The sequence below is a fragment of the Oncorhynchus nerka genome, linkage group LG7 (assembly GCF_034236695.1).
Source record: "Oncorhynchus nerka isolate Pitt River linkage group LG7, Oner_Uvic_2.0, whole genome shotgun sequence".
Taxonomy (NCBI): domain Eukaryota; kingdom Metazoa; phylum Chordata; class Actinopteri; order Salmoniformes; family Salmonidae; genus Oncorhynchus; species Oncorhynchus nerka.
Genome location: NC_088402.1, coordinates 91,207,095 through 91,229,599, shown reverse-complemented (window position 1 = coordinate 91,229,599; position 22,505 = coordinate 91,207,095). Strand labels below are relative to the sequence as shown.

Here is a 22,505-nt window from a genome sequence, read left to right as displayed (position 1 = left end):
AAAATGTAGTAGAGCTGAGATGCCATGCAAAATGTAGTAGAGCTGAGATGTCATGCAGAATGTAGTAGAGATGAGATGTCATGCAAAATGTAGTAGAGATGAGATGTCATGCAAAATGTAGTAGAGCTGAGCTGAGATGTCATGTTAAATGTAGTAGAGCTGAGACGCCATGCCAAATGTAGTAGAGCTGAGCTGAGATGTCATGCAAAATGTAGTAGAGCTGAGATATCATAGAAAATGTAGTAGAGATGAGATGTCATGCAAAATGTAGTAGAGCTGAGATGTCATGCAGAATGTAGTAGAGATGAGATGTCATGCAAAATGTAGTAGAGCTGAGATGCCATGCAAAATGTAGTAGAGCTGAGATGCCATGCAAAATGTAGTAGAGCTGAGCTGAGATGTCATGCAAAATGTAGTAGAGCTGAGACGCCATGCCAAATGTAGTAGAGCTGAGCTGAGATGTCATGCAAAATGTAGTAGAGCTGAGCTGAGATGTCATGTTAAATGTAGTAGAGCTGAGACGCCATGCAAAATGTAGTAGAGCTGAGACGCCATGCAAAATGTAGTAGAGCTGAGACGCCATGCAAAATGTAGTAGAGCTGAGCTGAGATGTCATGCAAAATGTAGTAGAGCTGAAATGTCATGCAAAATGTAGTAGAGCTGAGACACCATGCAAAATGTAGTAGAGCTGAGCTGAGATGTCATGCAAAATGTAGTAGAGCTGAGCTTAGATGTCATGTTAAATGTAGTAGAGCTGAGACGCCATGCCAAATGTAGTAGAGCTGAGCTGAGATGTCATGCAAAATGTAGTAGAGCTGAGATATCATGTAAAATGTAGTAGAGCTGAGCTGAGATGTCATGCAAAATGTAGTAGAGCTGAGCTGAGATGTCATGCAAAATGTAGTAGAGCTGAGCTGAGATGTCATGCAAAATGTAGTAGAGCTGAGATGTCATGTAAAAATGTAGTAGAGCTGAGATGTCATGCAAAATGTAGTAGAGCTGAGATGTCATGTAAAATGTAGTAGAGCTGAGATGTCATGTAAAATGTAGTAGAGCTGAGATGTCATGCAAAATGTAGTAGAGCTGAGATGTCATGTAAAATGTAGTAGAGCTGAGATGTCATGCAAAATGTAGTAGAGCTGAGATATCATAGAAAATGTAGTAGAGATGAGATGTCATGCAAAATGTAGTAGAGCTGAGCTGAGATGTCATGTTAAATGTAGTAGAGCTGAGATGTCATGTTAAATGTAGTAGAGCTGAGACGTCATGCCAAATGTAGTAGAGCTGAGCTGAGATGTCATGCAAAATGTAGTAGAGCTGAATTTGCTAGAGGTTTGTTCCTCTTTTGGGTTTTTCCACAGCAAACTTTTCAGTTGATTTGGTGAGAAGTGATGGGAAACGTACATCAACTTTTTGGAAGGTTTTATATTCTATGATGAAGTGCAATACTCTAAAATATTTTATAAGAAAAAGGGCAGGATTTCAGGCGTAACAAGTCAGGTAACATTGTCAAAAGGGGGATACTTCCTGCTTTTTTTTGGGGGGGAGGGGTGCTTTTCCACAGCAAACATTCCGTCATGTAGATGGACCATCCTTGGGTCTTTCACCTTGTTTGCATAGGTGGTGCGTGTTCAGCGGGACGCAACTTTGTCGAACGTTCAGATAGAAATATGCTACGTAGAACAAACATGCTTCTCTGACATGGTTTCCTTGTTCTACATGTCTGATCTAGAACAGTTGATGTACTGAACCCTCACGTGGCCCAGTTGATTTACTGAACCCTCACGTGGCCCAGTTGATCTACTGAACTGTACGTGGCCCAGTTGATCTACTGAACCTCACATGGCCCAGTTGATTTACTGAACCTCACGTGGCCCAGTTGATCTACTGAACTGTACGTGGCCCAGTTGATTTACTGAACCTCACATGGCCCAGTTGATTTACTGAACTGCACGTGGCCCAGTTGATTTACTGAACTGCATGTGGCCTAGTTGATTTCGGGTTCCCGAGTGGCTTGCGGTCTAAGGTATTTCAGTGCTAGAGGCGTCACTACAAACCCTGGTTCGATTCCAGGCTGTATCACAACCGACCTTTATTGGGAGTCCCATAGGGCAGCGCACAATTGTCCCAGCGTCGTCTGGGTTTGGGTTTGACCGGAGATAGGCCATCATTGTAAATAAGAATTTGTTCTTAACTGATTTGCCTGGTTAAATAAAGAAAAGTGTTTACAAGTGCTCACAAGAACTTACCAGGACCCCCAGTCTCTTTCCACACTCCATACTGTTTTTAATTCAACTAGTACCCATTGGGAGGACAAGTGTTTACATACAAAATAAATCACTTGCATGACAAAACTTTTCAAACCAGTCGAGCGTTTTTTTGTCAGGATGCCCTCTTCTCCAGTAGCCTGAAATCCAACCAACATTTTTGATACGTTTTATATCATTGTTTCAACAACGGAGAAAGTAGGTTTGGATATTAGGCTACGTCTCCAGTCCCCGCTAACCTTTTACTAGCGTACGATTAGCCTACTTCTCCAGTCCCCGCTAACCTTTTACTAGCGTACGATTAGCCTACTTCTCCAGTCCCCGCTAACCTTTTACTAGCGTACGATTAGCCTACTTCTCCAGTCCCCGCTAACCTTTTACTAGCGTACGATTAGCCTACTTCTCCAGTCCCCGCTAACCTTTTACTAGCGTATGATTAGCCTACTTCTCCAGTCCCCGCTAACCTTTTACTAGCGTATGATTAGCCTTCTTCTCCAGTCCCCACTAACCTTCTTCTCCAGTCCCCACTATAACCTTCTTCTCCAGTCCCCACTAACCTTCTTCTTCAGTCCCCACTAACCTTCTTCTCCAGTCCCCACTAACCTTCTTCTCCAGTCCCCACTAACCTTCTTCTCCAGTCCCCACTATAACCTTCTTCTCCAGTCCCCACTATAACCTTCTTCTCCAGTCCCCACTAATCTTCTTCTCCAGTCCCCACTAACCTTCTTCTCCAGTCCCCTCCCCACTAACCTTCTTCACCAGTCCCCACTAACCTTCTTCTCCAGTCCCCACTAACCTTCTTCTCCAGTCCCCACTAACCTTCTCCTCCAGTCCTTTTACTAGCGTACGATTAGCCTACTTCTCCAGTCCCCACTAACCTTTTACTAGAGTACGATCAGAGAAAGACGAGAGGAGAAACTGACAACTGTCCCGTCCCCTGCTCATCCCCTTTCTCATTCTCCACTCCTCTGCAACTCTACATCTTCTAGCAGAACCTCCAGTTTCATTCATTTGTTCATTTTAACCGAAGAATTTAAACCTAAATGGAAGTCTTTAATAAGAACCCGTGCAGCGTGTATGTAAAGACAGTAGATTCAGAATGACTCCAAACAACGGCTTGTTCTATATACAGCAGGGGTGTGTCCCAAATGGCACCTTATTCACTATATAGGGCACTATTTTTTAGTGCCCTATATAGTGAATAAGGTGCCATTTGGGATACACCCGTTAAGAGTGCATATACTCTATCTACAGCAAGTGTATAAAACTAATAGCAAAATAATCATTTGTGGCACAGAGAGGCAAAAAAAGGCACCACTATGTTCCCTAATGCCAAAAACAGGGGTTTGTTCCAAATGGCACCTTATTCACTATATAGGGCATTATTATGTTCCCTAATGCCAAAAACAAAAGCTTTTTTGTTGTTGTTGTAAGATATAGCTTAAACTAATAAACATCAAACCAAAACCTTGTTTTTAAGAATAAGTGCTTAACTTCAGCCTGGTACCGATAACGGTTTCTATGATCGGTTTCCGAGATCGGTTTCTGAGATCGGATTCTGAGATCGGTTTCTGAGATCGGATTCCGAGATCGGTTTCTGAAATCGGTTTCTGAGATCGGTTGGTGCTCTTGTCAACTCGTTGTCAAGCCAAACATGACATTCAATAAGAGGTTGGTAAGAGAGCAGAAACAGAAAAGATACCCAGACAAGCTCCATATAGAAATTAAAATACTAGACTAGCTCCATATCATAGAAATTAAAATACTAGACGAGCTCTATATCATAGAAATTAAAATACTAGACTAGCTCCATATCATAGAAATTAAAATACTAGACGAGCTCCATATCATAGAAATTAAAATACTAGACTAGCTCCATATCATAGAAATTAAAATACTAGACGAGCTCTATATCATAGAAATTAAAATACTAGACGAGCTCCATATCATAGAAATTAAAATACTAGACGAGCTCCATATCATAGAAATTAAAATACTAGACGAGCTCCATATCATAGAAATTAAAATACTAGACTAGCTCCATATCATAGAAATTAAAATACTAGACGAGCTCCATATCATAGAAATTAAAATACTAGACTAGCTCCATATCATAGAAATTAAAATACTAGACTAGCTCCATATCATAGAAATGACATTTTCTCAAAATATATTCCAGATTTATGAGGTATCAAAACAAAAATAAAAACAACAAAAGGAGGAAAAGAAAAAACGATTTGCAGTTGTAACAAAATAGGTCCCGGTTCTTCTTCATCCGTGTCAGCTCATCTTGTAGCAAATCATCATCTTCTCCTCAACAGAACTGGAATGGAAGGAGAAAAGATTCCAGTAAAGGTTCTATGTGTGGTTGATTTTTATCTCAGTTGAATTCACTGATTGCAAGTCCTTCTGGATAAGAGCGTCTGCCAAATGACCTAAATGTGAGAATACATGAGATAGAGAGAGAAAAAATAAACTATCTGGTTGGTGTGTGGTATTATCCTGATGTGAGAGAATGTATAACTTCATTAAAAGTCTGCACGGTTACCACTACATTCGTAACCAAGGTAAAGTCACCACTGCTTGACAATGTATGCTGCCATCTAGTGGTGACACTGTGGTACTGCAAAAGGGCTGAGCGAGCAAGCCACAGCCAGAATCACCATGATCCCACTTCCCCTACATCTACCTAGCCATTATTTACAAATCACAGCAAGTCAAGGTTAGGTACCTCTCATTAGTCATATGTTGGATTCCAAATGAACCCCTTACCTCTACCCCGTATACACATGACTACTGATCTGACAGAAATGGATACGTGGAAGCAATATTGGTAAACATTCCACCTAACCAAATCACAACGTGATCCACCATACATACAACTACCGTTCCAATCATTTACTATCTAGAGAAGAGGGTCCATGTGGAACTCAGCAAGATGCCCCAAACCCTTATCGATCCTAACTCCAACGAGAAAAAGTTAGGGAGCAGGGAAGTGTGTATAACTAGGGAGCAGGGTAGTGTATATAACTAGGAAGCAGGGTAGTGTATATAACTAGGGAGCAGGGTAGTGTATATAACTAGGAAGCAGGGTAGTGTATATAACTAGGGAGCAGGGTAGTGTATATAACTAGAGAGCAGGGTAGTGTATATAACTAGGGAGCAGGGTAGTGTATATAACCAGGGTAGTGTATATAACTAGGGAGCAGGATACACAGCCTACCTTCCAGCGATTGCCACAGCCGTTGCACAGCACGAATGTAGTCATGGGTTCGTCAGCACTGCGCGTCTGCACCTAGAAAACACAGAGAACGACAGCGTGTACAGCAGGGGTAGGCAACTCAATCCAGCCGTGGGACGATTTTTGTCGGAGCGGATGTTCAGGGGGGCGGGGCATAATGATAATGATTACAACTAAGTCTAAAAATAGATTGTATTTGAAAATATCCTCACATAAAATTACATTGACACATGATCACATATTTCTGATGATTTTTCACCCCGAAATAAATATCTATAAATACAATACCAGTCAAAAGTTTGGACACACCTACTCATTCAAGGGTTTTTTCTTTATTTTTTTACTGTTTTCTACATTGTGAAATAATAGTGAAGACATCAAAACTATGTAATGACACATATGGAGTCATGTAGTAACCAAAAAAGTGTTAAAACAAAGCAAAATATATTTTGAATTCTTCAAAGTAGCCATCCTTTGCCTTGATGACAGTTTTGCACACTCTTGACATTCTCTCAACCAGCTTCATAAAGGTAGTCACCTGGAATGCATTTCAATTAAGAGGTATGCAACAAGAACAACAACAACGCAGCCACTGCCAGCTAGCCTACTTCAGCAGTACTGTATCATTTGAATTATTTTAGTCAATAAGATTCCTGCTACGTAAGCTTAACTTTCTGAACATTCGAGACGTGTAGTCCATTTGTCATTCCAATCTCCTTTGCATTAGCGTAGCCTCTTCTGTAGCCTGTCAACTATGTGTCTGTCTATCCCTGTTCTCTCCTCTCTGCACAGACCATACAAACGCTCCACACCGCGTGGCCGCGGCCACTCTAATCTGGTGGTCCCAGCGCGCACGACCCACGTGGAGTTCCAGGTCTCCGGTAGCCTCTGGAACTGCCGATCAGCAGCCAACAAGGCAGAGTTCATCTCAGCCTATACCCCCCTCCAGTCCCTCGACTTCTTGGCACTGACGGAAACATGGATCACCACAGATAACACTGCTACTCCTACTGCTCTCTCTTCGTCCGCCCACGTGTTCTCGCACACCCCGAGAGCTTCTGGTCAGCGGGTGGTGGCACCGGGATCCTCATCTCTCCCAAGTGGTCATTCTCTCTTTCTCCCTTACCCATCTGTCTATCGCCTCCTTTGAATTCCATGCTGTCACAGTTACCAGCCCTTTCAAGCTTAACATCCTTATCATTTATCACCCTCCAGGTTCCCTCGGAGAGTTCATCAATGAGCTTGATGCCTTGATAAGCTCCTTTCCTGAGGACGGCTCACCTCTCACAGTTCTGGGCGACTTTAACCTCCCCACGTCTACCTTTGACTCATTCCTCTCTGCCTCCTTCTTTCCACTCCTCTCCTCTTTGACCTCACCCTCTCACCTTCCCCCTCTACTCACAAGGCAGGCAATACGCTCGACCTCATCTTTACTAGATGCTGTTCTTCCACTAACCTCACTGCAACTCCCCTCCAAGTCTCCGACCACTACCTTGTATCCTTTTCCCTCTTGCTCTCATCCAACACTTCCCACACTGCCCCTACTGGATGGTATCGCGCCGTCCCAATCTTCGCTCTCTCTCCCCCGCTACTCTCTCCTCTTCCATCCTATCATCTCTTCCCTCTGCTCAAACCTTCTCCAACCTATCTCCTGATTCTGCCTCCTCAACCCTCCTCTCCTCTCTTTCTGCATCCCTTGATTCTCTATGTCCCCTATCCTCCAGGCCGGCTCGGTCCTCCCCTCCTGCTCCGTGGCTCGACGACTCATTGCGAGCTCACAGAACAGGGCTCCGGGCAGCCGAGCGGAAATGGAGGAAAACTCGCCCCCTGCGGACCTGGCATCCTTTCACTCCCTCCTCTCTACATTTTCTTCTTCTGTCTCTGCTGCTAAAGCCACTTTCTACCACTCTAAAGTCCAAGCATCTGCCTCTAACCCTAGGAAGCTCTTTGCCACCTTCTCCTCCCTCCTGAATCCTCCTCCCCCTCCCCCTCCTCCCTCTCTGCAGATGACTTCGTCAACCATTTTGAAAAGAAGGTCGACGACATCCGATCCTCGTTTGCTAAGTCAAACGACACCGCTGGTTCTGCTCACACTGCCCTACCCTGTGCTCTGACCTCTTTCTCCCTCTCTCTCCAGATGAAATCTCGCGTCTTGTGACGGCCGGCCGCCCAACAACCTGCCCGCTTGACCCTATTCCCTCCTCTCTTCTCCAGACCATTTCCGGAGACCTTCTCCCTTACCTCACCTCGCTCATCAACTCATCCCTGACCGCTGGCTACGTCCCTTCTGTCTTCAAGAGAGCGAGAGTTGCACCCCTTCTGAAAAAACCTACACTCGATCCCTCCGATGTCAACAACTACAGACCAGTATCCCTTCTTTCTTTTCTCTCCAAAACTCTTGAACGTGCCGTCCTTGGCCAGCTCTCCCGCTATCTCTCTCAGAATGACCTTCTTGATCCAAATCAGTCAGGTTTCAAGACTAGTCATTCAACTGAGACTGCTCTTCTCTGTATCACGGAGGCCCTCCGCACTGCTAAAGCTAACTCTCTCTCCTCTGCTCTCATCCTTCTAGACCTATCGGCTGCCTTCGATACTGTGAACCATCAGATCCTCCTCTCCACCCTCTCCGAGTTGGGCATCTCCGGCGCGGCCCACGCTTGGATTGCGTCCTACCTGACAGGTCGCTCCTACCAGGTGGCGTGGCGAGAATCTGTCTCCTCACCACGCGCTCTCACCACTGGCGTCCCCAGGGCTCTGTTCTAGGCCCTCTCCTATTCTCGCTATACACCAAGTCACTTGGCTCTGTCATAACCTCACATGGTCTCTCCTATCATTGCTATGCAGACGACACACAATTAATCTTCTCCTTTCCCCCTTCTGATGACCAGGTGGCGAATCGCATCTCTGCATGTCTGGCAGACATATCAGTGTGGATGACGGATCACCACCTCAAGCTGAACCTCGGCAAGACGGAGCTGCTCTTCCTCCCGGGAAGGACTGCCCGTTCCATGATCTCGCCATCACGGTTGACAACTCCATTGTGTCCTCCTCCCAGAGCGCTAAGAACCTTGGCGTGATCCTGGACAACACCCTGTCGTTCTCAACTAACATCAAGGCGGTGGCCCGTTCTTGTAGGTTCATGCTCTACAACATCCGCAGAGTACGACCCTGCCTCACACAGGAAGCAGCGCAGGTCCTAATCCAGGCACTTGTCATCTCCCGTCTGGATTACTGCAACTCGCTGTTGGCTGGGCTCCCTGCCTGTGCCATTAAACCCCTACAACTCATCCAGAACGCCACAGCCCGTCTGGTGTTCAACCTTCCCAAGTTCTCTCACGTCACCCCGCTCCTCCGCTCTCTCCACTGGCTTCCAGTTGAAGCTCGCATCCGCTACAAGACCATGGTGCTTGCCTACGGAGCTGTGAGGGGAACGGCACCTCAGTACCTCCAGGCTCTGATCAGGCCCTACACCCAAACAAGGGCACTGCGTTCATCCACCTCTGGCCTGCTCGCCTCCCTACCACTGAGGAAGTACAGTTCCCGCGCAGCCCAGTCAAAACTGTTCACTGCTCTGGCCCCCCAATGGTGGAACAAACTCCCTCACGACGCCAGGACAGCGGAGTCAATCACCACCTTCCGGAGACACCTGAAACCCCACCTCTTTCAGGAATACCTAGGATAGGATAAAGTAATCCTTCTCACCCCCTTAAAAGATTTAGATGCACTATTGTAAAGTGGCTGTTCCACTGGATGTCTTAAGGTGAACGCACCAATTTGTAAGTCGCTCTGGATAAGAGCGTCTGCTAAATGACTTAAATGTAAAATGTAAATGTATGCCTTGCTAAAAGTTCATTTGTGGAATTTCTTTCCTTCTTAAATGCGTGTGAGCCAATCAGTTGTGTCGTGACAAGGTAGGGTGCTTTACAGAAGATAGACCTATTTGGTATAAGTGCATACTGAACAGGCAGTTAACCCACTGTTCCTAGGCCGTCATTGAAAATAAGAATTTGTTCTTAATAACTGACTTGCCTAGTTAAATAAAGGTAAAATAAAAAATTAAAATTAAATCAATCTACACCCAATACCCCATAACGACAAAGCAAAAACAGGAAATGTTTGCTAATTTCTTAAAAATAAAAAATGTAAATGCCTTATTTACATAAGTATTCAGACCCTTTTGCTAAGAGACTGTAACTTGAGCTCATGTTCATCCTGTTTCCATTGATCATCCTTGAGATGTTTCTACAACTTGATTGGAGTCCACCTGTCTCAAAATCAATTTATTGGACATGATTTAGAAAGGCGCACACCTGTCTATATAAGATCTGAGCCATTAGGTCCAAGGAATTGTCCCTAGAGCTCCGAGACAGAATCTGGGGAAGGGTACCAAAACATTTCTGCAGCATTGAAGGTCCCCAAGAACACAGTGGTCTCCATCGTTCTTCAATGGAAGAAGTTTGGAACCACCAAAACTCTTCCTAGAGCTGGCCGCCCGTCCAAACTGAGCAATCGGGGGAGAAGGGCCTTAGTCAGGGTGGGAACCATGAACCTGGTGGTCACTCTGACAGATCTCCAGAGCTCCTCTGTGTAGATGGGAGAACCTTCCAGAAGGACAACGATCTATGCAGCACTCCACCAATCAGGCCTTTATAGTAAAGTGGCCAGACGGAAGACACTCCTCAGTAAAAGGCACATGACAGCCCGCTAGGAGTTTTCCAAAAGGCACCTATGAGACCATGAGACACAAGATTCTCTGGCTTGATAAAACCAAGATTGAACACTGGCCTGAATGCCAAGCATCACGTCTGGAGGAAACCTGGAGGTACCATCCCAGTTCACTATGTCAGTACCTGTGTCCAGTTCACTATGTCAGTACCTGTGTAGAGGTCCAGTTCACTATGTCAGTACCTGTGTGTAGGTCCAGTTCACTATGTCGGTACCTGTGTGTAGGTCCAGTTCACTATGTCAGTACCTGTGTAGGTCCAGTTCACTATGTCAGTACCTGTGTAGAGGTCCAGTTCACTATGTCAGTACCTGTGTGTAGAGGTCCAGTTCACTATGTCGGTACCTGTGTAGAGGTCCAGTTCACTATGTCGGTACCTGTGTGTATAGGTCCAGTTCACTATGTCAGTACCTGTGTAGAGGTCCAGTTCACTATGTCGGTACCTGTGTGTAGAGGTCCAGTTCACTATGTCAGTACCTGTGTAGAGGTCCAGTTCACTATGTCGGTACCTGTGTGTAGAGGTCCAGTTCACTATGTCGGTACCTGTGTGTAGAGGTCCAGTTCACTATGTCAGTACCTGCGTGTAGAGGTCCAGTTCACTATGTCGGTACCTGTGTGTAGAGGTCCAGTTCACTATGTCGGTACCTGTGTGTAGAGGTCCAGTTCACTATGTCGGTACCTGTGTGTATAGGTCCAGTTCACTATGTCAGTACCTGTGTAGAGGTCCAGTTCACTATGTCGGTACCTGTGTAGAGGTCCAGTTCACTATGTCGGTACCTGTGTAGAGGTCCAGTTCACTATGTCGGTACCTGTGTGTAGAGGTCCAGTTCACTATGTCAGTACCTGTGTAGAGGTCCAGTTCACTATGTCGGTACCTGTGTCCAGTTCACTATGTCGGTACCTGTGTATAGGTCCAGTTCACTATGTCGGTACCTGTGTGTAGAGGTCCAGTTCACTATGTCGGTACCTGTGTAGAGGTCCAGTTCACTATGTCAGTACCTGTGTAGAGGTCCAGTTCACTATGTCAGTACCTGTGTGTAGGTCCAGTTCACTATGTCGGTACCTGTGTGTAGAGGTCCAGTTCACTATGTCGGTACCTGTGTGTAGAGGTCCAGTTCACTATGTCAGTACCTGTGTGTAGAGGTCCAGTTCACTATGTCGGTACCTGTGTGTAGGTCCAGTTCACTATGTCGGTACCTGTGTGTAGAGGTCCAGTTCACTATGTCAGTACCTGTGTGTAGGTCCAGTTCACTATGTCGGTACCTGTGTGTAGAGGTCCAGTTCACTATGTCGGTACCTGTGTCCAGTTCACTATGTCGGTACCTGTGTATAGGTCCAGTTCACTATGTCGGTACCTGTGTGTAGAGGTCCAGTTCACTATGTCGGTACCTGTGTAGAGGTCCAGTTCACTATGTCAGTACCTGTGTAGAGGTCCAGTTCACTATGTCAGTACCTGTGTGTAGGTCCAGTTCACTATGTCGGTACCTGTGTGTAGAGGTCCAGTTCACTATGTCGGTACCTGTGTGTAGAGGTCCAGTTCACTATGTCAGTACCTGTGTGTAGAGGTCCAGTTCACTATGTCGGTACCTGTGTGTAGGTCCAGTTCACTATGTCGGTACCTGTGTGTAGAGGTCCAGTTCACTATGTCAGTACCTGTGTGTAGGTCCAGTTCACTATGTCGGTACCTGTGTGTAGAGGTCCAGTTCACTATGTCGGTACCTGTGTGTAGAGGTCCAGTTCACTATGTCAGTACCTGTGTGTAGAGGTCCAGTTCACTATGTCGGTACCTGTGTGTAGGTCCAGTTCACTATGTCGGTACCTGTGTGTAGAGGTCCAGTTCACTATGTCAGTACCTGTGTCCAGTTCACTATGTCGGTACCTGTGTGTATAGGTCCAGTTCACTATGTCGGTACCTGTGTGTATAGGTCCAGTTCAATATGTCGGTACCTGTGTAGAGGTCCAGTTCACTATGTCAGTACCTGTGTAGAGGTCCAGTTCACTATGACAGTACCTGTGTCCAGTTCACTATGACAGTACCTGTGTGTAGAGGTCCAGTTCACTATGACAGTACCTGTGTGTAGGTCCAGTTCACTATGTCGGTACCTGTGTGTAGGTCCAGTTCACTATGTCGGTACCTGTGTAGAGGTCCAGTTCACTATGTCGGTACCTGTGTAGAGGTCCAGTTCACTATGTCAGTACCTGTGTAGAGGTCCAGTTCACTATGACAGTACCTGTGTCCAGTTCACTATGACAGTACCTGTGTGTAGAGGTCCAGTTCACTATGTCGGTACCTGTGTGTAGGTCCAGTTCACTATGACAGTACCTGTGTAGAGGTCCAGTTCACTATGTCGGTACCTGTGTGTAGGTCCAGTTCACTATGTCAGTACCTGTGTAGAGGTCCAGTTCACTATGTCAGTACCTGTGTGTAGAGGTCCAGTTCACTATGTCAGTACCTGTGTATAGGTCCAGTTCACTATGTCGGTACCTGTGTCCAGTTCACTATGTCGGTACCTGTGTGTATAGGTCCAGTTCAATATGTCAGTACCTGTGTCCATTTCACTATGTCGGTACCTGTGTCCAGTTCACTATGTCGGTACCTGTGTGTATAGGTCCAGTTCACTATGGCGGTACCTGTGTGTATAGGTCCAGTTCAATATGTCGGTACCTGTGTAGAGGTCCAGTTCACTATGTCAGTACCTGTGTATAGGTCCAGTTCAATATGTCGGTACCTGTGTAGAGGTCCAGTTCACTATGTCAGTACCTGTGTAGAGGTCCAGTTCACTATGTCAGTACCTGTGTGTAGAGGTCCAGTTCACTATGTCAGTACCTGTGTAGAGGTCCAGTTCACTATGTCAGTACCTGTGTGTAGGTCCAGTTCACTATGTCAGTACCTGTGTAGAGGTCCAGTTCACTATGTCAGTACCTGTGTAGAGGTCCAGTTCACTATGTCAGTACCTGTGTGTAGGTCCAGTTCACTATGTCAGTACCTGTGTAGAGGTCCAGTTCACTATGTCAGTACCTGTGTGTAGGTCCAGTTCACTATGTCAGTACCTGTGTAGAGGTCCAGTTCACTATGTCAGTACCTGTGTAGAGGTCCAGTTCACTATGTCAGTACCTGTGTAGAGGTCCAGTTCACTATGTCAGTACCTGTGTGTAGGTCCAGTTCACTATGTCGGTACCTGTGTGTAGAGGTCCAGTTCACTATGTCGGTACCTGTGTGTAGAGGTCCAGTTCACTATGTCGGTACCTGTGTGTAGAGGTCCAGTTCACTATGTCAGTACCTGTGTGTAGAGGTCCAGTTCACTATGTCGGTACCTGTGTGTAGGTCCAGTTCACTATGTCGGTACCTGTGTGTAGAGGTCCAGTTCACTATGTCAGTACCTGTGTGTAGGTCCAGTTCACTATGTCGGTACCTGTGTGTAGAGGTCCAGTTCACTATGTCGGTACCTGTGTGTAGAGGTCCAGTTCACTATGTCGGTACCTGTGTGTAGGTCCAGTTCACTATGTCAGTACCTGTGTAGAGGTCCAGTTCACTATGTCAGTACCTGTGTAGAGGTCCAGTTCACTATGTCAGTACCTGTGTAGAGGTCCAGTTCACTATGTCGGTACCTGTGTGTAGGTGCAGTTCTTGCCCCTGCATTTGCCACATTGAAACATGTCCGTCTCGGTCCCGCCCACTTTAGACAGCTGGTGCTCTCTGATGGCGTCCTTGGTCAACGTCTTCCTCATCTCTTTCAGCTCCGCGCTGGCCATCTCCTGTTGGGTCACACACAGGCAGAACCTTTACAGAGATGAAGTGCACACAAACCACACTGTTTTAGAGTGAAACCCTTATATTTCAAAGCACCTGTCAAAACGGGTGCTCCTCTCCTCTCCATTCTACCACCACTCTCCTCTCCTCTCTACCACCACTCTCCTCTCCTCTCCATTCTACCACCAGTCTCCTCTCCTCTCCATTCTACCACCACTCTCCTCTCCTCTCTACCACCACTCTCCTCTCCTCTCCATTCTACCACCACTCTCCTCTCCTCTCCATTCTACCACCAGTCTCCTCTCCTCTCTATTCTACCACCACTCTCCTCTCCTCTCTAACACCACTCTCCTCTCCTCTTCTCTCCTCTCCTCTCCTCTCCTCTCCATTCTACCACCACTCTCCTCTCCTCTCCATTCTACCACCACTCTCCTCTCCTCTCTATTCTACCACCACTCTCCTCTCCTCTCTAACACCACTCTCCTCTCCATTCTACCACCACTCTCCTCTCCATTCTACCACCACTCTCCTCTCCTCTCTATTCTACCACCACTCTCCTCTCCTCTCTAACACCACTCTCCTCTCCTCTCCTCTCTAACACCACTCTCCTCTCCTCTCCTCTCTAACACCACTCTCCTCTTCTCTCCTCTCCTCTCCATTCTACCACCACTCTCCTCTCCTCTCCATTCTACCACCACTCTCCTCTCCTCTCTATTCTACCACCACTCTCCTCTCCTCTCCTCTCTAACACCACTCTCCTCTCCATTCTACCACCACTCTCCTCTCCTCTCTACCACCACTCTCCTCTCCTCTCCATTCTACCACCACTCTCCTCTCCTCTCCATTCTACCACCAGTCTCCTCTCCTCTCTATTCTACCACCACTCTCCTCTCCTCTCTAACACCACTCTCCTCTCCTCTCCTCTTCTCTCCTCTCCATTCTACCACCACTCTCCTCTCCTCTCCATTCTACCACCACTCTCCTCTCCTCTCTATTCTACCACCACTCTCCTCTCCTCTCTAACACCACTCTCCTCTCCTCTCTAACACCACTCTCCTCTTCTCTCCTCTCCTCTCCATTCTACCACCACTCTCCTCTCCTCTCCATTCTACCACCACTCTCCTCTCCTCTCTATTCTACCACCACTCTCCTCTCCTCTCCTCTCTAACACCACTCTCCTCTTCTCTCTATTATACCACCACTCTCCTCTCCTCTCTAACACCACTCTCCTCTCCTCTTCTCTCCTCTTCTCTCCTCTCCTCTCCTCTCCTCTCCTCTCCTCTTCTCTCCTCTCCTCTCCTCTCCTCTTCTCTCCTCTTCTCTCCTCTCCTCTTCTCTCCTCTCCTCTCCTCTCCTCTCCTCTCCTCTCCTCTTCTCTCCTCTCCATTCTACCACCACTCTCCTCTCCTCTCTATTCTAACACCACTCTCCTCTCCTCTCTAACACCACTCTCCTCTCCTCTCCTCTTCTCTCCTCTCCTCTCTCCTCTCCTCTCCTCTTCTCTCCTCTTCTCTCCTCTCCTCTCCTCTCCTCTCCTCTCCTCTCCTCTCCTCTCCTCTTCTCTCCTCTCCATTCTACCACCACTCTCCTCTCCTCTCTATTCTAACACCACTCTCCTCTCCTCTCTAACACCACTCTCCTCTCCTCTTCTCTCCTCTCTCCTCTCCTCTCCTCTCCTCTCCTCTCCTCTCCTCTCCTCTCCTCTCCTCTCCTCCCTCTCCTCTCCTCTCTTCTCCCTCTCCATTCTACCACCACTCTCCTCTCCTCTCTATTCTAACACCACTCTCCTCTCCTCTCTAACACCACTCTCCTCTCCTCTCCTCTCTAACACCACTCTCCTCTCCTCTCCTCTCTAACACCACTCTCCTCTCCTCTCTATTCTAACACCACTCTCCTCTCCTCTCTAACACCACTCTCCTCTCCTCTCCTCTCTAACACCACTCTTCTCTCCTCTCCATTCTACCACCACTCTCCTCTCCTCTCTATTCTAACACCACTCTCCTCTCCTCTCTAACACCACTCTCCTCTCCTCTCCTCTCCGAATGCTTCACATTGTTTGTTTTTTTTCCTCTGACTGTTCCGGAAAGAAAAAAAGGGAAAGGAAAGTCGAAGTCGGTAGCTGAAGTCCACGCCCCCTTCGTTCTGTGATTGGTCAACAGTAGGGTTTTCTCCAATGAAGTTTTTTGTTGTAATTCAACAAGAGACGACTCGCTTTCATGTCAAAACATAAATAAAATCCATTGAGAAATACTGCACCAAACATCTCTGTCAGATGTACAAATGTAGTTATCTTAGATTATTCTGGCTACAACGTCTTTGTTTTTCAAGCGAAGGGGTCTTGTAAGGGATTATGCGAGCTCACTAGTTTGGTTGGGGCCTGGGGCCTTTGGTTTGGTTGGGGCCTGGTTAGACACCAGCTGAACTGAAGTACGATACTATTAGAACACGAAATACACAGACACCTCTCTCTCACACTACCCCCCCCCCCACACACACACTTCCCCCACGCTCCCCACACACACACTCCTCCACACACACCTCCCCCCACGCTCCCCACACACACACCTCCCCCCCACGCTCCCCACACACACACTCCCCCCCACACACACACCTCCCCCCACGCTCCCCACACACACTCCCCCCCACACACACCTCCCCCCACGCTCCCCACACAAAACCTCCCGCCCACGCCCCCACCCCACGCCCCCACCCCATTTACCTCAGCGGCCATGTTAGCGATACGGTCAGCAGAGATGTTCCCAGCGAGGACGTTGCGTCGGAGGTCCGGGTTCTTCTGGTCCTTCAGGTTGGAGATACGGCTCCTCAGTCTGGACTTGTACTTCTGGTCTGTAGACTTAAACTCCTGGTAGATACGTGAAGCAGGGAGAGTGAAGGAGAACCAGAAACAGGACGACAACAAGAACAACTCTGTCCTCACACTATTACAATGCGTCTGGTCCTCACCACACCACCAGAAACAGCACGACAACAAGAACAACTGTCCTCACACTATTACAATGCCTCTGGTCCTCACCACACCACCAGAAACAGCACGACAACAAGAACAACTGTCCTCACACTATTACAATGCGTCTGGTCCTCACCACACCACCAGAAACAACACGACAACAAGAACAACTCTGTCCTCACACTATTACAATGCCTCTGGTCCTCACCACACCACCAGAAACAACACGACAACAAGAACAACTCTGTCCTCACACTATTACAATGTGTCTGGTCCTCACCACACCACAAGATCACAGGTGGAAAGGATATAGTCCTCAATCTGAGCAGCCAAATTGTCAGTGTCTGCTCCAATGGGCTTGTAGTCATCTGGAATATAAAACAGAGTAGTCAGCTATTGGTCAATCCTCAAAAAAAGGGGGCTTTAGTTTGAGATACCGTTACTCGAGGTAGAACAAAACACTACCCCTCTATCCAAGGTCTCCCTTATATTAAAATGGTTGTATAAAAAATATTTCACAATGAAAGTGGTTAAGTTGATAGATTGTGACACATTCTTTAACTTAAAAAGTGTCATAATCATCATGTAAACCCAATATTGCAAGTTGTTGATGTTAGAGATCAATTGTGGAATACAAGTCGTTATTCATACACAAACAACCAGAGACCTGTGGGGCGGCAGGGTAGCCTAGTGGTTAGAGTGTAGAGGTGGCAGGGTAGCCTAGTGGTTAGAGTGTAGAGGTGGCAGGGTAGCCTAGTGGTTAGAGTGTAGAGGTGGCAGGGTAGCCTAGTGGTTAGAGTGTAGAGGTGGCAGGGTAGCCTAGTGGTTAGAGTGTAGAGGCGGCAGGATAGCCTAATGGTTAGAGTGTAGGGGTGGCAGGGTAGCCTAGTGGTTAGAGTGTAGGGGCGGCAGCGTAGCCTAGTGGTTAGAGTGTAGAGGAGGCAGGTAGCCTAGTGGTTAGAGTGTAGAGGAGGCAGGTAGCCTAGTGGTTAGAGTGTAGAGGTGGCAGGGTAGCCTAGTGGTTAGAGTGTAGAGGTGGCAGGGTAGCCTAGTGGTTAGAGTGTAGAGGTGGCAGGGTAGCCTAGTGGTTAGAGTGTAGAGGCGGCAGGGTGGCCTAGTGGTTAGAGTGTAGGGGTGGCAGGGTAGCCTAGTGGTTAGAGCGTAGAGGCGGCAGGGTGGCCTAGTGGTTAGAGCGTAGAGGCGACAGGGTAGCCTAGTGGTTAGAGTGTAGAGGCGGCAGGGTAGCCTAGTGGTTAGAGTGTAGAGGCGGCAGGGTAGCCTAGTGGTTAGAGTGTAGAGGCGGCAGGGTAGCCTAGTGGTTAGAGTGTAGAGGCGGCAGGATAGCCTAGTGGTTAGAGCGTAGAGGCGGCAGGGTAGCCTAGTGGTTAGAGTGTAGGGGTGGCAGGGTAGCCTAGTGGTTAGAGTGTAGAGGCGGCAGGGTAGCCTAGTGGTTAGAGTGTAGAGGCGGCAGGGTAGCCTAGTGGTTAGAGTGTAGAGGCGTCAGGGTAGCCTAGTGGTTAGAGTGTAGGGGCGGCAGGGTAGCCTAGTTGTTAGAGTGTAGAGGCGGCAGGGTGGCCTAGTGGTTAGTGTAGAGGCGGCAGGGTAGCCTAGTGGTTAGAGTGTAGAGGTGGCAGGGTAGCCTAGTGGTTAGAGTGTAGAGGTGGCAGGGTAGCCTAGTGGTTAGAGTGTAGAGGCGGCAGGGTGGCCTAGTGGTTAGAGTGTAGGGGTGGCAGGGTGCCTAGTGGTTAGAGCGTAGAGGCGGCAGGGTGGCCTAGTGGTTAGAGCGTAGAGGCGACAGGGTAGCCTAGTGGTTAGAGTGTAGAGGCGGCAGGGTAGCCTAGTGGTTAGAGTGTAGAGGCGGCAGGGTAGCCTAGTGGTTAGAGTGTAGAGGCGGCAGGGTAGCCTAGTGGTTAGAGTGTAGAGGCGGCAGGATAGCCTAGTGGTTAGAGCGTAGAGGCGGCAGGGTAGCCTAGTGGTTAGAGTGTAGGGGTGGCAGGGTAGCCTAGTGGTTAGAGTGTAGAGGCGGCAGGGTAGCCTAGTGGTTAGAGTGTAGAGGCGGCAGGGTAGCCTAGTGGTTAGAGTGTAGAGGCGTCAGGGTAGCCTAGTGGTTAGAGTGTAGGGGCGGCAGGGTAGCCTAGTTGTTAGAGTGTAGAGGCGGCAGGGTGGCCTAGTGGTTAGTGTAGAGGCGGCAGGGTAGCCTAGTGGTTAGAGTGTAGAGGTGGCAGGGTAGCCTAGTGTTTAGAGTGTAGGGGCGGCAGGGTAGCCTCGTGGTTAGAGTGTAGAGGCGGCAGGGTGGCCTAGTGGTTAGAGTGTAGAGGCGACAGGGTAGCCTAGTGGTTAGAGTGTAGAGGCGGCAGGGTAGCCTAGTGGTTAGAGTGTAGAGGCGGCAGGGTGGCCTAGTGGTTAGAGTGTAGAGGCGGCAGGGTGGCCTAGTGGTTAGAGTGTAGAGGCGGCAGGGTAGCCTAGTGGTTAGAGTGTAGAGGCGTCAGGGTAGCCTAGTGGTTAGAGTGTAGGGGCGGCAGGGTAGCCTAGTTGTTAGAGTGTAGAGGCGGCAGGGTGGCCTAGTGGTTAGTGTAGAGGCGGCAGGGTAGCCTAGTGGTTAGAGTGTAGAGGTGGCAGGGTAGCCTAGTGTTTAGAGTGTAGGGGCGGCAGGGTAGCCTCGTGGTTAGAGTGTAGAGGCGGCAGGGTGGCCTAGTGGTTAGAGTGTAGAGGCGACAGGGTGGCCTAGTGGTTAGAGTGTAGAGGCGGCAGGGTAGCCTAGTGGTTAGAGTGTAGAGGCGGCAGGGTGGCCTAGTGGTTAGAGTGTAGAGGCGGCAGGGTGGCCTAGTGGTTAGAGTGTAGAGGCGGCAGGGTAGCCTAGTGGTTAGAGTGTAGAGGCGGCGGGGTGGCCTAGTGGTTAGAGTGTAGAGGCGGCAGGGTAGCCTAGTGGTTAGAGTGTAGAGGTGGCAGGTAGCCTAGTGGTTAGAGTGTAGAGGCGGCAGGGTAGCCTAGTGGTTAGAGTGTAGAGGTGGCAGGGTAGCCTAGTGGTTAGAGTGTAGGGGTGGCAGGGTAGCCTAGTCGTTAGAGTGTAGAGGCGGCAGGGTAGCCTAGTGGTTAGAGCGTAGAGGCGGCAGGGTAGCCTAGTGGTTAGAGTGTAGAGGCGGCAGGGTAGCCTAGTGTTTAGACCGTTGGACTAGTAACCGAAAGGTTGCAAGTTCGAATCCCCGAGCTGACAAGGTACAATATTCTGTCGTTCTGCCCCTGAACAGGCAGTTAACCCCACTGTTCCTAGGCCTTCATTGAAAATAAGAATTTGTTGTTAACTGACTTGCCTGGTTAAATAAAGGTTAAAATAAAAAAGAAAACACAGATGAAAATAGGTCTGAAATATCACCTATGAATGTTTATGATAAATGTAGACATCACTTTGTTAGGTAGCTGTTCAATAGACAACTTTCCAAATGTTGCTTTCACTCAGTGCTACATGACATAAATGCATACAGTTACATTATATTCGTTGTTGTTGTTGTAATCAGCTCTAAGGCAAGTGGGTTCAGACACTTAAAACTGACATTTCTTTTCAGACAAAAGTTCCTCTGTGGATTTTATATGTTTATCCCCTACTCTTGTAATTACGTTAGGGGGGTCTGTAATACCTACATGTCTCAACCTGACCCAGTCTGTAATACCTACATGTCTCAACCTGACCCAGTCTGTAATACCTACATGTATCAACCTGACCCAGTCTGTAATACCTACATGTCTCAACCTGACCCAGTCTGTAATACCTACATGTCTCAACCTGACCCAGTCTGTAATACCTACATGTATCAACCTGACCCTGACCCAGTCTGTAATACCTACATGTCTCAACCTGACCCAGTCTGTAATACCTACATGTCTCAACCTGACCCAGTCTGTAATACCTACATGTCTCAACCTGACCCAGTCTGTAATACCTACATGTCTCAACCTGACCCAGTCTGTAATACCTACATGTCTCAACCTGTCCCTGACCCAGTCTGTAATACCTACGTCTCAACCTGACCCAGTCTGTAATACCTACATGTCTCAACCTGACCCAGTCTGTAATACCTACATGTCTCAACCTGACCCAGTCTGTAATACCTACATGTCTCAACCTGACCCTGACCCAGTCTGTAATACCTACATGTCTCAACCTGACCCAGTCTGTAATACCTACATGTCTCAACCTGACCCAGTCTGTAATACCTACATGTCTCAACCTGACCCTGACCCAGTCTGTAATACCTACATGTCTCAACCTGACCCAGTCTGTAATACCTACATGTCTCAACCTGAACCTGACCCAGTCTGTAATACCTACATGTCTCAACCTGACCCAGTCTGTAATACCTACATGTCTCAACCTGTCCCTGACCCAGTCTGTAATACCTACATGTCTCAACCTGACCCAGTCTGTAATACCTACATGTCTCAACCTGACCCTGACCCAGTCTGTAATACCTACATGTCTCAACCTGACCCAGTCTGTAATACCTACATGTCTCAACCTGACCCAGTCTGTAATACCTACATGTCTCAACCTGACCCAGTCTGTAATACCTACATGTATCAACCTGACCCAGTCTGTAATACCTACATGTCTCAACCTGACCCTGACCCAGTCTGTAATACCTACATGTCTCAACCTGACCCAGTCTGTAATACCTACATGTCTCAACCTGACCCAGTCTGTAATAAGGGGGTGAATACTTTCACAAGCCACTTTTTAGCACAAATTTCACGTTAATTTAAAATGTCCCTCCAGCCACCCCATACCATAGACCCCCCTTGTGATTGGGCTCTGTTACACCCACAGAGGGACCCTTGATTTATTCCACATTGTGTTGTGTTACACACTGAATTCAAAATGGATTCCATGTTTTATAATTCTACACACAGTACCCCATAACGACAAAGTGAAAACATGTTTTTATTAACAGTTTCAAATGTATTGAAAATGAACTGAAGAAAGATCTCATTTCCATAAGTATTCACACCCCTAAGTCAATACATGTTAGAATAACCTTTGGCAGCGATTACAGCTGTGAGTCTTTCTGGGGTAAGTCTCTAAGAGCTGTGAGTCTTTCTGGGGTAAGTCTCTAAGAGCTTTGCACACCTGGAGTGTACAATATTTGCACATTACTCTTTTTTTTAAATTCCAAGCTCTGTCAAATTGGTTGTTGATCATTACTACACAACCATTTTCTGGTCTTGCCATAGATTTTCAAGATGATTTAAGTCAAAACTGCAACTAGGCCACTCTAAAACATTCAGGGTCTTCTTGGTAAGCAACTCCAGTGTAGATGTGGCCATGTGTTTTAGGTTGTTGTCCTGCTGAAAAGGTGAATTCATCTCCCAGACTGAACCAGGTTTTCCTCTAGGATTTCCTTGTGCTTCGATCTATTCAGTTTATTTTTTATTAAAAACTCCTTAGTTCTTGCCGATGACAAGCATACCCATAACATGATGCAGCCACCACCATGCTTGAAACTATGAAGAGTGGTACTCAGTGACGTGTTGTCTTTCCCCCAAACATAATGCTTTCGTAT

At 47.5% G+C, this 22,505-nt stretch overlaps 1 protein-coding gene across 1 annotated transcript in view; it reads right to left on the bottom strand.

Annotated features, from left to right (window-relative positions):
- Positions 1-2,261: 2,261 nt before the first annotated feature.
- Positions 2,262-22,505, bottom strand: part of LOC115126578 (transcription elongation factor A protein 2-like) — a 44,892-nt gene continuing 24,648 nt past the window's right edge. The window contains exons 6-10 of the mRNA XM_065020968.1: positions 17,262-17,318; positions 16,702-16,856; positions 13,841-13,987; positions 5,491-5,562; positions 2,262-4,590 (exon numbers count right to left, since the gene is read on the bottom strand). Coding sequence (XP_064877040.1) covers positions 4,582-4,590; positions 5,491-5,562; positions 13,841-13,987; positions 16,702-16,856; positions 17,262-17,318 — 440 coding nt within the window. The 3' untranslated portion in view covers positions 2,262-4,581. The remainder of the gene's footprint in view (positions 4,591-5,490; positions 5,563-13,840; positions 13,988-16,701; positions 16,857-17,261; positions 17,319-22,505) is intronic.